Source organism: Parasteatoda tepidariorum, chromosome 9 (assembly GCF_043381705.1).
Source record: "Parasteatoda tepidariorum isolate YZ-2023 chromosome 9, CAS_Ptep_4.0, whole genome shotgun sequence".
Taxonomy (NCBI): Eukaryota; Metazoa; Arthropoda; class Arachnida; order Araneae; family Theridiidae; genus Parasteatoda; species Parasteatoda tepidariorum.
In genome coordinates this window covers 51,479,805-51,494,941 of record NC_092212.1, presented here as the reverse complement: position 1 = coordinate 51,494,941, position 15,137 = coordinate 51,479,805, and the positions used below count along the sequence as shown (strand labels likewise).

Genomic DNA, 15,137 nt, shown 5'->3' with positions numbered 1-15,137 from the left:
AGGGTAAAAATATAAAACTGGTAATCAAAGTATTTCTTTAGCAGTTTATTTCTGAGAGGAGTTATAATTGTTTGATTTATTTAATTCACCAATACTTTGTTCAAAATAAAACTGTTTAGTTATACTTTGAACTAACATTGATTAAATATATGATTAAACTAACAATAATTAAAGTAAAAGCAAAGTAAGTCTGTCAAATTAGCAACGACTACATTTAAGTTACCATTTTTTATTTAATTACAACTTGATTCTGATTTTGTACGAATGCGTTTCTGAATCACCCGTCCCCAAGGGGTTATGGCACAGATTTTTTGAAAAAAACCGGACACAAAAAAATTATTATTTTTATGTAAAAAACCAGCTTTAGAACATTGTCTTTTCTTTTGGTGGACAATTTTGATATACTGCGCGTTTGTTCCATGGAAAAAGGCTATATTCAGGGATGCCAACTGCTCCGGACAAGCAAAAATAATTAAAAAATTGGTAAGCAACTAAAAAGTAAATTTTGCAAATATTTGACTCTTGCTTGCTTTTTAAAAGGTATAGCTCGACAAAAGTACTATAAAGTGATGAATTATATAAGCCTACTAATTATTTAGAAATAATGGTGGATAAAAATCTACTAAATTGAATTTATTAAACCAAGAACCACAATTGATGAACTACCACTTTAAAATATATATTTGCTGTCCGGAGCAAATTGGCATCTCTGTATATTTTATTCTTGAATAAATAAGTGTTATAGCTTACAATCCAATGTAAATGATAAATATCAATAAAACGATTTTTTTTTTCTTAGCTTTCACATTGCTATTTTCAATTCTCGATTATATTCCAGTGTGAAAAATTATCGCAGCATAAAATACAACGCCGCTCGAATTATCTCGAGTGTGCACAGTCCTGTTTAGCGCGCTCGAATTAACTCGAGCTCACAAGTTAAGGGGTTAGCAAATGGTTTAAACATCAGTGGTGACGGGAGTTACTAGTTCAAAAAATTTTAATTTTTTACTTCATAATCACTAGAAAAATTCTTCAGTTTGTATCTATGTATTACCTATTGTCAATCATATCTGCTCATCTTCTAAAATTGTTCGTAGGTGAAGTGTGAAGATGTGATGTTAGCATACATTCAACGATCACGTTCCGTCCACCCACTCATAAATGCTGCATTAGATGAAAGGTACGATGATGCTCTGCAAGATGCCAGAGATATAGATACGTTTCTGGAGAGTGGAAGGAAATCCCCACAACAAATAGAAAAAGATACGCCGCTTTTGGGTGTTCCTTTCACTTGCAAAGAAGCCATAGGAGTTAAAGGTACCGTATCTTCAGGAAAACATGAGATATTTTTTGATGCAAGTAGTAAAATATAACGACACTCAACTCTTTTTGACTTTTAGTCAAATTATGCAAAACATAAAAGTCCTCAACACTGTTAAAAAATTTTCAATCCTGTGGATTTTATCAACCAGTTCTCCTGTTAGGCATTCCCTTAAATGAGAAAAAAATTGATTCTCGACTATATTTTTTTAGTTCAGGTAGTAAATTTTAAAAGATATAAAAGCTTGCAATATAATTGCGACTGTGGGGGAGGTTTGGTCCTCCGTCCTTAGCCGCCAATATTCGTATAATGGAATTCATGATTGTTAGGCCATTATAAAAGTAAATGGATGAAACAAAAATTAAAGTTTCCAGGAAATTAATATGAATCGTGAATATGAAAATCCAATTTATTAAGCAATATTTCTTGAAGATTATAGAGAATGGCCATCAATACAAATCATCATAATAATTACCAATTATAAAAAATAAATCCCTTGAAGGGATCAAGGAAATATAACTTCCACATCAAGAAGTTTTTGTTACGATTTTATATCTTTTTAAACCGTTAGGATGACTGAGACAGGAGCGCCCCAAAGGGGACTCCTTGTCACCACAAATTTTGAATTCCAAGTAAATATAATTATTCCCAACGGACGTAGAAAGTATGGGTAGGAGATCCATAATTTGGCGATTTGTCATAATATATCATAGCCAAAAGAAAGCCAACTAGCATATCAATATGGGTTTAAAAGAACATTTTGGCGATCACGAGTCGCCAACAAATTTATGAGAATTATTACAACCATGCAACCGAAACATTTAGCCGTTGGAAATTTAGAGTAAAAAGTTATAAATAGATTTTTTTTTTTCGATTAGAGGCGACAGTGAATTAATAAGTCTGCCTAGCAATAAAATAAAAAAAAAGTATCCGTTACATTGATCTAGAAGAGAGGAAATAAATATTTTATGTTCGTGTTCGTTTTAAAAGATTAAGCCCTTGATTTATTTTTAAATGTAATTCTATTAATTAAAAAAAAGCTTAAGTAATGAAAGATATTTTAAAATGATAGAAAATAAATATATAATGCCAATTGTGGCATCACAGCGACCAATTACAGTCAAGCAAAAAGTCTACAATAAAGCCAGCTAGTCGTTAAAGACCACTGAATTGTCAAATCAGCAGCCGGTACCGTAAAATTTCATCTTTACCGGAACATGTTACGGAACAAAGGAAATGATATGCCGTTATTTTTAGAGTAATAGTTATCGAAAAATCACCGAATGAAATAAATATTGTAAAAATTGCAGTATGATATTTTACGGTAGAAAAGGATTTTACGGATGATGTGGCAGTGTGCCGGTACTTGATACCGAAATTTGATCCGGAATTTTTTGTAGTGTAGATCAAGGGTACAAAAACATTTTAGCTCTTGCCATCGTCATGTAAATTTTAAATATTTGCAGCCACTTCTTCAAAATCTCAATTCGCCACGATTGCACTAAAATAAAATTTAGTTTTTTTTTTCCAGTTTAGTTTTTAAATTTAATATTAAGCTACTTCATCTCACAATTCATTACGTTGCAATAATAAATATTATCTGATAAATAAAAGTGATTTTTCAGTCAGGAAATAATTTATTAAACATACCTATGCAGTGATTGATTAACGGTATAAATTTCGACTAACTCAGTCATGTGATTGCTATAGCAAGAGTATCTAGCACTAACGAAACATTGTCACTTTAGAGTTAATTCGTTCATTAAATGATTTTTAAGTCGTAACTGAACTACACTCGGCACTACTCAGAACGGAGACTGCCGTATACTGTGTATGGCTGTGAAAATACAAAATATGGGGATATTTATGGTAACCCGTGCTGAGGCCTGTTCTTTCTAGGAGGTGTTGATTGAAGGCGGGTATTTTCCAACAGGATTACCCTGGCCCTCAAACTGTTGTTTTAACCCAACATGTTCTACAGCATGTCGTCATGTTGCTTAGGCCTGCTGGATCACCAGATCTTCCTCCAATCAAGCACGTATGAAACATCACTGGACAACTTCAGCGTCATCCATAACCAGCATTAACTATCCCCGTATTAACTGACCAAGTGCAACAGGCATTTAACTACATTCCACAAAATGACTTACGGCATTTGTATAACACAAAACATACCCGTTTGCATGCTTGCATTCAAAATTCTGGTGGTTACATCGGTTATTAATGCTCCAGTTTTTCGCATTTGAAATGTTTCTCTTAATTGCATTAACCTGTGATCTTGAAAATTTTATCGCTTAAATATGTTACCCAGACAAACACATTGCTGAAATTTCATTGCTCTACAATAATTTTGGGGGATTTTTTTTCCATCAGTGTATAAAAATAAAACTTATTTACTTACTCTAACCTGTTGTCTCTATGAAATACAACTAGAAAGAGAATTGTTCCAATTAAAATTTTTACAAAAAAGTGAAATCTTTATTACAGATCTTCTTCAGGTGAACGGGTTGGTCTGGGCCAAAGGTCGAAAAGCTCCAGAAGATTCAGTGGCAGCTTCCAAATATCGAAATGCCGGTGCCATCCCAGTAACTGTCACGAATGTTCCAGAGACATGTTTCTGGTGGGAGGCCGCTAACGCAGTAGCTGGAATGACAAAAAATCCTTACGATAACCGTCGGACAGTTGGCGGCAGCTCCGGTAAGAAATTTCATACATTGAAACTAAACAATAAGCCTTATATATGCTATGTTATATAAGTTTATGCAGCAGCGTCAAGAGTATTGCCAATAACTAAAAGTAAAATAATTGGGGTAAGCTGAGCTGCACGTGTATTCAGAATGAATGATTTAAACTCTTTAAAAGGATTCATTGTGACAAAATTGCTGGGAAAAATAAGAAGAGGACGATCCAAACTGCAGTGGATAATTTTTTTTAATCCTAATGGTTAAGAACTGGAAAGCCTTAATCACCTAGAGCGAATTGGAAATCTCATCCAAGAAAAGCCTTGGCCCACTGTGGGCTGTCATACTAATGATGCATAATGAAAGTAATTGGGACTGTTCCTTGTTCGGGTAACCAAAATTTTGGATTAGCCTAAATTTAAATTGTAAACACACAAGCATCTTTGGTTAACATAAGCGAGACGCATTGCAATGTCGTAACAATATTACTTATTAATATATACATGTTTAATTTTTTAAAAAATAGTGGTGGTCAAAAAGATAATGCATTAAGTTTATAAATGCAAGGAATATATAAAAAGTATTCATTTTACTACCACTTTAAATATAGAAATAAAATTTTACGCCAAATGCATAAAAGTTGGCAGGTATGCATAAAGCATTTAACTTCTTAACACGTTGACTGTCGTCCGAGTTCACAGTGAAATTTCCTTCAGACTACGAGTACCGCCGTACGAAGCGTATTCTGCTAAGTACTCAAATCGATATTTTAATAATGCAAGTCTCTGGTGGCCACAAGGATAATATCTTGCTCCGTTTGTTTCCACGGTATCATGTCTGTTTATTTGTGTACGCGTCTGTTTCTTATCTCGCCCCTTTACACAATTCGTTTGAATCTTTGCCGAGTAAAGAGGAGTATAACTTAAAATCTTTACCCGAATTAGTTGAAATTTCAAAAAGAAAAATGGAAAACTCATTTCTTATTGAGTCAAATAGCAGTGAACAAGAAAGCTTTTACAAGGTTCACAATAATAAATCATTTTTGTATTACTTTTACAACAATTCAATACTTTTGTTACTTCTTGTGAAATATATTTTCAAATACATGCGAATATCCTTCGCAAGTAGTCAATTAAGCGTTACCCCAATACTGGTGACGCATCCTGATCAGAAACTTTGCTGTCACCCGAATATAGGTGACGCAGCAGACAACGTGTTAAACCATCTATATTTTCGTTACTTTTACTTCATAGATATGCAAATAGAAGCAAATTTCGTAATTCCGTGATAAGTCCTTTACATTGTACTGCAAGTTTTATTGCAAACTTGCATCTGAGTCACTCTTTTCATGATATGATTTTTTGCGAAACGGGTGGGACTGCGAGCATTCCAGGCAAACCAATATTGCTAATTTTTATGTCTTTCAATAGGTTTTCGCTCTTATTTTTTTTCAATTTTTTAGGCTCAAGTATCATTGAAATCTTGATTTTTAAAACGCTTATTACCAAATATTAGTTAAATCTATCTGTTACTGCTGTAATTGCATATTCCTATAGGGCAGTGTTTCCCAAAGTGTGGTACGCGTACCTCCAGGGGTACGGGAACAGTTTAGCGGGTGTACTCGTTCTTATGCGAAATATCTTGCAACAAATGAAAATTTCAAACACTTTTATTTAAAAACAAAACTAGCTATGAAAATTTACGATTATGTATTTTTCTATAGGCTATTTTTTGCTGAGTTGACAGTTAATAAATAGTGGTGTCAACAGCCAGTTGTGATTTTTAACTTTTGTGCAATTTTTTTATAGTAAAGGTTTGTAATAAATTCTACTTATTTTGATTATTTTTACAAAATATAATTTTTATTCCTAACATAGAATATGGATCGCATGTTGGTATCTACAAAACTTTGTACCAAAAAAGAAAAAAAAACATATTTTTAAGAAAATACATTCATTTTTTTTGTTAGTGGTACGCATCGTTATGAAAAGGTACACAAAAGTCATGAGTTTGGGAAACACTGCTATAGGGAGAGCAGCAAAAAGAGAAAAAGCAATAGCAATGTTTACCTTATAACCACATAAAGTAATGATCCAGGTCGTTTGATCATGCTGATTTCCGGCCATGATTCCTGGTTGGAAATAAATCACTCATTATAATTTATCATTTCAGGAGGTGAAGGAGCAATAATCACCGCGGGAGCTGCATTGATTGGAATAGGAAATGATATCGCCGGAAGTATACGTATCCCGGCATCTTTTTGTGGAATCTATGGTCATAAACCTTCAACTGGTAATTTTATCATGATTTTTTAGCTATTTCTTTTTTATTCATTTAGGTAATATCAAGTTATTTCTTATGAAGCATTAATAAACCGTTTAAAGGAACCTCATAACTCAAATTTCATCACGACAGTTTTTAAAGAAATTTTATTACACCTAACAATTTTAATTTCAGCTTTAACGCGCTTTGCTGGCTTGCTTTGATTTTAATTCGAAGTACCTGTCAGCTTTATGCGCTGAAAAATACGTAAACCTATTTATCAATTACACTATAAAACAAGATTGATGCATGATTGTTGCATGAGATTTTTTAACAGATCCTAGATACTTTCGTATCTCTGATTTCATATCTGCATTCAGTTTCTCTCTCTAAACTATACTTTTTAATGACATTTTTTGTCTAATTTTTGTTAAAATGTACAAGTATAAAAACGTTATACATAACAGGGGGTTACGTAACTGTGGTGACAAACTTCTAGGGGAGTTAGGGTGCATCATCAGCATCAAAATTTCATAGGAATCCACGCCCGAAAATATCATCAGACGCCGCTAAGGGCACTTCAATATTATGAACTGTTTCTTCATGTGCTTCTAATCTAATTGATTAGGTCATAGTAGGGTAGCTCCCCTAGCCATGTATGACCACATTTTCTGGTATGGTTTCATATGCAATTTTAATACTCATAATGTGCCATCTATTATCTATAACGTTTTCAAACATGTGCAAAGGCGCAAAAGGAAACCGGACCACTCTGAATGACTTTTGATCTAATGATCGGATCTTCACGTTCTAGGACTCAATCTAAATGGCCTAAAGGGGTGACCTTGAATATGCTAAAATATGGGCAGACGATATTTTAAGTTATGAAATCAGAGACAAAAACGTACTTTCACTGAATAAACATGCCTTTTTTCGACGGATGCAGATTACTGACCCCCTAAAATTTAGGGAATAGCCGCAATCTGTTAAATATGGTCTCAATAGTTTGAACAGGAGAGTGTTCCAGAAATTGGACCTCTTAATGTTAATATTACTTTTTGTGTATTTTTTTATATCTTAAGAACTTTTTAAGCCAATTAAAAAAAATTGCACACATAATTGCATAAAATTCACCTAGCCAAACATAATTCCATACAAGAAATGAATTTTAGTAAATATTTTTTATTTTATTTAATAATAGTCGACAAGATTTTGAATTGTTAGGAATACAATTTTTTACATCGATTTAAAGTGCGTAATTTTACATAGCAAAATAGGTTTGATAGTTCCTGAGAAATTAGATGTTATGAAAGACGTATATTTAAAATTTGATTTCTCAAGAACTATAGAACCGATTTCACTCAAATTTTGTATTTTGCCAAGCAAATTTACGCACTTTTAAATTATATAAAAAAACTGTATACCTTTCAATTCAATTTTTTCTTTTTTATCATTAAATTAAATAATAAAGATTTACTATAATTTACTTCTTGTGTAGAATTATCTTTGGCTAAACGAATTTTATAATTGTGTTCAAAAATTTTTTAATTCGCTTAAAAAATTCTTGAGATATAACGAAATACGCAAAAATCAAAATTAACATCATGGGGTTCAAACTTTGGAGCTCTCTCTTGACCAAACAATTGGAACCATATTTTCCAGGTCCTATATTTTGGGGGTCAAAAACCTGAATCCTACGAAAAAAAGGTATTTTTATTCAGAGAAAGTACGTTTCTGTGTCTGATTTCGTAACTTAAAATATCGTCTATACTAATTAATTAGAATATTTTTAGGTCATCCTCTCGAACCATTAAGATTCGAACCATTAAGAGTCCTAGAACGTGAAGATCCAATCAATAGATCAAAAATTATTCCAGGTGGTCCGTTTTTTCTTTTTTTTTTTAGCATTGTACATTTGGATAAAAAATATACTAAAAATGTCCTTTAAGAAAGTCTGTTGCTTTATGACCAAAATTAATTTAAAATTTAAAATCTCCAATACTTGATCTTATACGATATTAAGTACTGGTATTGGAACAAATATAGCTTATTTGTTTTCTTCACGTACATATAGTATTAGCTTTTGTAAGTTCATAATACTAAAAGACAATGGTAATAATACTTCAGTTATTTTATGACAATATTTATAACAATCGAGTCACTAATTTTTAACCTGTCAATAATACCTGTCCTATATTCAACTAATATCTATTTTTTGATATGGCAAAAGCTTTTTTCATCCTTTTAGTATTTTTGAAAATAGAATATAATAATGCGTTTATTGTTTTTTGCTATAAAAAAACATAATACCTTTGATTTGTCGATTTAATCACCAGACCGTCAATTTTCGCTAATTAAGTTTTGTTAAATTTTGGTGATTTTACTTTAAATTTTAAGACGTTGATTTGATCAACAAAATGCAAAATGAAAAAATGCGTTTTTAAAATTAATTTTAATGTTTGTCATGAATGTTGAATATTTTTTTCACTGTTTTGAAACTTATAATGTATTTTAACAGGAACAGTATCGAATGCTGGAGCATTTCCATTTGGAGAACTCGATAAGAACGAGGATATAGACTCTTTCACCAGTACTGGTCCAATGTGTCGGTACGTAGAAGACTTGCCCTTATTGATGAGGATACTTACCAGCAACGACCAAAGAATTAAATTCGATGAAAAGGTGAGACTGTATTTTTTATTTTATGCATCATTATATTTTTCACCATTCAACTTTCGATGGAGTGCCTTGCATTAAATGGGTCTGGGTTCGAATTCCGGACAAGGCATTGATGTTCGTTCATTCTCGGTACGATATGTCCTTACTGTGGAAGCAACGTTGGTCCATCTAATATGGTGCCACTGAAAGAGTGGGCAACAAATCTGCCCTTCAGATACCTGTATTGACGAAATGTCATTCCCCAAGTGGGCATTGAGAAACAAAACTTTAGATTGAGTACTGATCATTAACTTACAATTGCATACAAAAATTGAAAGTCGCCACGGGGCGGACCCCACTAATTAACTTTTGATCTAATGATCGGATCTTTATGTTTTGGGACTCAATCTCAATGGCTCGAGGGGCTAATCTTTAATATTCTAATTAGTGTAGAGGATATTTTAAGTTACTAAATCAGACACAAAAACATTCTTTCTCTAAACAACTATACCTTTTCATCGACGGATTCAGATTTTTTACCACCAAAATATGGAACATAGCCACAATCTGGAAAATATGATGCTAATTTAGCCAGAAGAGCTGTCCAGAATTGGACCCCTTAGTATTGATACTACTTGTGGTGTATTTCGCCATATCTCGAGAACTTTTTAAGAGAGTTGAAAATTTTGTGCACATATAATTGTAAAATTCGTTTATCCCAAGATGCAGAAAATAATTTAAGTAAATATATGCAGAAAATAATGCATTCCCTATGCAGAAAATAATTTAAGTAAATATTTATTACTTTTTACTATTTTATTTATAAATAATTGAAAGAATTCAAATTGTAAATTATACAATTTTTACATCATTTTTAAAACGTAATTTTACATGGCAAAATGCAAAATTTAAGCAAAAATGATTGAATAGTTCCTGAGAAATCAAATTTTAAGAAAGTCGTATTTTGAATTTTCGATTTCTCGGTAACTGTTCGACCAATTTCGCTCTCTTGTATCAAAATTATTCTATAATTCTTGTATAAAATTACATACTTAAAAATTATGCAAAAAATTGCATACTTTCAGTTTGAAATTTTTTCAATTATTTATAAATAAATAGTAAAAAATAATAAATATGTACTAAAAGTTATTTTTTACATGGAACTATCTTTGGATAAGCAAATTTTATTATTGTGAGCAAAAAATTCTCAATTCTCTTAAAAAATTTAAGAGATATGGAGAAATACTCAAGAAGTAGAAATAATATTAAGGTGTCCAAACTTTGGATCACATTCCTGACTAAACTGTGGGAACCACATTTTCCAGATTGCGGTTATCTTCTATATTTTGGAAGTCAGAAATCCAACCATGAAAATTAACCATAAAAATCATTAAGCGTTTTGTTCTTAGATTGTTAAAATGACAATGCTTGTATTATAATGACTCCATCTTATTCAACAGAATAGAAATTAATAAACTAAATTTTTACATCTCTTTCCAGGTTGATTTCAGTAAAGTTAAAATATACTACATGGAGGAATATCCTGGCATTTTACTGAAATCTATTTCACCCATAAAAAATGCAGTCAGAAAAGTAAGTAATATTGTAGATTCCTAAATGATTTTACATTGATAATTTTCATCATGCAAAATTTTCAGGTATCCGAAATGTAATAACTCAAATACGATAGATTGAAAAATTATTGATTTTTTTGTTTTATTTAGGTTTTTTAAACCTTTTCTATCACTCTAAGATCAATAAACTATTATCCCTTGGTGTGTCATCTAAAATTTGTTAAAGAAACCCTGTTTAACGTTGTAGGCTTTTGTCCTATTTTTACCACGTTTATATCAACTTGTCTTTGTGTATGTCTGTCCCGGGGGAATTTTGCAATCGATTTTAAACTAACTTCTCGACTAGCTGCAGACTTCAAATTTGGCACATAGTTCAGAATTGGATGACAATGCATGAAAATGAAGAGAAAAAAGACATAAAAAGTGAAATAAAATTAAAGAAAAATTAATATTTTCGCGATTGTTTTTTGTTGTCGATTTGATTATTTCAAATTAGTGTCACGTGTCAGTTGAAAGGCTGACAGGTACAGTGAGTGAAAAAATTGAGATTTTGAAAGTGAATACAAAAAAAGATCAAAATAAAAATAAATTTTTAATTTGCATGAGAATTATAATTAAAAAACAAAAATCTGAAAAATGAAAAACGTGGGGTGCATGAAATACATAACAGTACATATACCTATACATATACACATTTTCTTACTCATACACATTCACAACCTCATACACATCCACATTCAGATACAATAACAGATATACATACACATATTCTCATGAGCACTGTTACTGTTATGTATTTCATGCGCCCCACGTTTTTCAATTTTCAAATTTTTGTTTTTTAATTATTATTCTCCACTACAAAAACGTGGTTTTTAAAAATATTATTTTTATTTTGACTTCTTTTTTAATTTTTGAACATTGAATAAAGTACAAATTTTCTTCAGTATTTAAATAAACACTGCAGACAAAACTAAAAAATGTGAATAAGTCACAAATAATGGCACAGAATCTTATCAACAAGAATCTCACTGTGTCGAAACGCACTAATATAAAAAATATATTCCTGTTTTGTCTTTATTCACGTTTTGCTTTATTTACAAACCACAAAGTATACCCTACTGTCGTCTTTTCGAAGCACTCTAGAGACATTCAAAAGGAAATGTATAATAATATACTACACAACTAGCGACTGTTAAATAATTTTGCTCGTTAGAATCTTGTGTATTAGTTTACGAAACATGAATAGTAAAACACGTTAATTCTTATATTGGATAGTTTAAATTTCAAAAAAATATTAAAATCATTTTCCATTAATAAAAGTGTTCCTATACTCTTTTCCCACTTCTTTTCGAGTACGGAACGCTGAACGATCGAGCATTTTTTGTCCGAACCTCAAGTACCATAAATTCACTAACCAAACAAAACCCATAACAGACTTAAACTTATAAGTTTTATGTCAAACGGTTAAATTTGCAGGCCTGGAGTGGCATTTAGTCTAGTTCTGAGTTTGTTCTTGGTGTAAGCATAAACTGAAAATGAATTAAGTACGCTGAATTATAATTTTCGAAAAAGAACTGTTATAAACATTGAGAATGTTCATCAGAAATATTGATTCAATCTTTTATAAATGCATATCATTTTCATAATTTATTCAATATATTGTTATTGGAAGAAATATTTTTTTCAAAAACAATTGTTAGTTCTTTTTTATCGTTATTTTACTAAAATAATTTCATGTAACTAACTAAAATATCGAAATCAAACAAATGATGGTTTGTTGTTTGAATTTAAATATAATTACAGTTTTCAAAAATCATTACTGATTTAACGAGTTTAAACTGTCGGAACTGTTTTGAGTCTTAAGCAAAACAGCATTTGGGAACCACTGCTCCAGTGCAATAAGCTTATATTTTTAAAGCAAATAGAAATATATCTATATATCTTAAAGACTCATGCTTGCTTTCCCAACTAATTTAACAAATATATATAACTGAATGAAAATGTATTGCCTTAAATAAATAGTTATTGTTTGTTACAGGCTGCACACCATTTCGAAAAGGAATATGGTATAAAAGCAATCCCTTTTAAAATGGACGAATTGAGATACGCCTTTGACGTATGGGAATGCAAACTATTAGAAACTGGAGTCCCTCCCTTCAAATGCTTACTTGAATACAAAACTGGCAAAGTTGATCTATGGCGGGAACTCTTCAAGGTTTTCTTAGGACGTTCAAATCACACACTCCCAGCCATCTATTTTGCAATGGTAGACAGAAGAGAAAAGGACGAGTATTATTACGAATGTCTAAGAATCTATGAAGCCATAGAAAGAAAATTTCAAGAGATCTTCGTGGACGACGCTATCTTGTTGCTACCTACTCATCCTGAACCCCCTCCTCATTACCTCATGACTGTTCCTAAGTACCCCAACATTGGATACACGTGTATCTTCAGCATCCTCGGTTTTCCATCCTCACAAATACCTACTGGTCTAGTCAATGGGCTGCCTATAGGAATACAGGCAATAAGTGGACGGATGCGAGATCATTTGACATTAGCAGCTGCAATGGAACTGGACAAGGTTTTCGGTGGTTGGAGAAGTCCTTGTCCTATTACAGACTGAAAATTGTGTGCAGAAGTATTAGGTGAGGCTACAAAGAGGTGTTGACGTCACTCTGATATCGCCTGTCTGATTGTCTTTTTCTTATGCCTGCAAATTTCAATTACAAAATAAATCAGTTAAGCCTAAAATGCACTTTATGTCGGTAGTTCATAAGGTGGTTAGAATTTACTGCATCCTTGATAAGGTATTAAATTGAAGCATAACATCGTTTGAAGTTAACCATATTACCATTTGAAGTTGACAATATCGCCGTTTGAAGTTAGTTAAAAAATCAAGTTAAAGAAGTTCGATAGTAAAATCCAACTTAAAAGTATGATAAAGTTGTATCAAATTTTAACCATGGTTCAATACTCTTTATGATTCAATACTCTTCAAAATTTCTGATTTTGTGTAAGAAAAAAGTAATGCTTTAAAAAACTACTCATTTTGCAATTTCAAATTAGATTAATTTTTATCAAAATTAAAAACCAGTTCTTAAGGTTTTACACATTCCAAAATGTAAAAAATTGAGCCTTTTGGCAAAACATGTGAACTGAAGTGATTATTTCCTCGTATTATAGCTTCTATGCCTGCTAAAATACATGATTTATACTTGGTGTTTTCAAAGGACCAAATGTAGGGCTGCAAATAATGATTAGAGGCAGCTTTAGTTTGATTTTAAAAAATTTTAGTCCTGCAATCTTTATTAAAATGAAGTTGAGTTAAGCAAACAAATATGACGTACAAAAGTTAGTCGGATCATTTAACTGAATTTATATTTTTTTCATGTCACTGTTTTTAAACTATTTTGTTACGTTGAAATTGTGAACGTCTTTGTTATATGAATGAGCTTCGTGTATTCATCATTTGTGTCAATTGAAATATCAAGTTTGTTTGACATTGATAAAAGAACTTTTGTATACTAATCTGTAAAAATAAAAGAAAATAATAATGCAAAATCGTACGATTTTTATTATTTAATAGATGTCTCTTGTTACAAGCTGATCAGACTTTTTTAATAAGTAGAATTTAAAGTATCTCAAAATTTAAAATCGTGCAATCGAAAATCAAATTTATATATAAAAATGAAGTTAAGAGGAGTAAGGAGTTTTGACCACAACGAAACGAACTCTTACTGTTACAAATTGCTTTTTTAACTTACTTAAAAGAATACGCAGATTTTAAGGAAAAAATAATAATAATAACTACAATTACTTTTAATGGTATTATTGAAAAACAGCATAACCAAGTAAAATGAGTATTTACATTAAGAAGTAAAAATAATTTTAACTGGCACATGTTTAATTGGTAATTAAAATGGACTTATGATTACCAAACAGCCTTGTTTAAAAGAATTTTATGCCTAGACAAAAGATTTGTTGCTTTTAAAAAATTCTCTTTTCTTAATATTTCGACACGGAAATTGAGATTTAATTGAGTATTTAATTGGCTTGGTAAAAGTATCGTAGATGAGAAAAAAGTAAATACTATTCAGAGTTTTTTTTTTAACTTTTAGTGAAAATAATTTTTGTAACAGAAAATATTTTTTTACCGGAAAAAGCAAAGAAAAGAACATAGTCTGAACAGAAACTGTGTGCTGTTGAGTCTGTCACTGGAGTAACAGCTTTTACATGTTTGATTTGAGACTGATCAAAAATTTTCCCACTCGTTGTTTTCTTACAGAGACGTGAAAAAATTTCTAGATTCGAAAAACCGTTGTTAGTTAACTGTAAAGAATTCTGTCGATCATTATGCGGTTTCATAACTATTTTTCTTCCAAATCGTTATTTTTTTGTTTGAGTCATCCCTTTTAATATATGGTATTGTGAATTAAAATTTAAGAACTCTTTGGTAAACAAGTTACAAAGTGACGATTACGGAATTTTTTGAGAAGAAATATTGATCATTTATGAACACTCGGCGAGATTTAGTTAAAATTTGGCGGTTTAATACAAGGCGTACTGGGAATTTGTTAGCGTGCGTATTCTTATTTTTGTTGTTCAATATTTTATTCTCTGATCCAAATTTCCAGTAGGTGA

General features: G+C 31.2%; 1 protein-coding gene across 4 annotated transcripts in view; it reads left to right on the top strand.

Annotated features, from left to right (window-relative positions):
* The window catches only part of LOC107438936 (fatty-acid amide hydrolase 2-A), a 32,583-nt gene extending 18,526 nt beyond the window's left edge, over positions 1-14,057 (top strand). For all 4 annotated transcript variants that reach the window (XM_016051357.3, XM_071184895.1, XM_016051360.4 and 1 more), the window contains 6 exons: positions 1,098-1,317; positions 3,809-4,018; positions 6,175-6,294; positions 8,783-8,946; positions 10,423-10,515; positions 12,535-14,057. In XM_016051357.3, coding sequence (XP_015906843.1) covers positions 1,098-1,317; positions 3,809-4,018; positions 6,175-6,294; positions 8,783-8,946; positions 10,423-10,515; positions 12,535-13,119 — 1,392 coding nt within the window. In that variant the 3' untranslated portion in view covers positions 13,120-14,057. The remainder of the gene's footprint in view (positions 1-1,097; positions 1,318-3,808; positions 4,019-6,174; positions 6,295-8,782; positions 8,947-10,422; positions 10,516-12,534) is intronic.
* Positions 14,058-15,137: the final 1,080 nt, after the last annotated feature.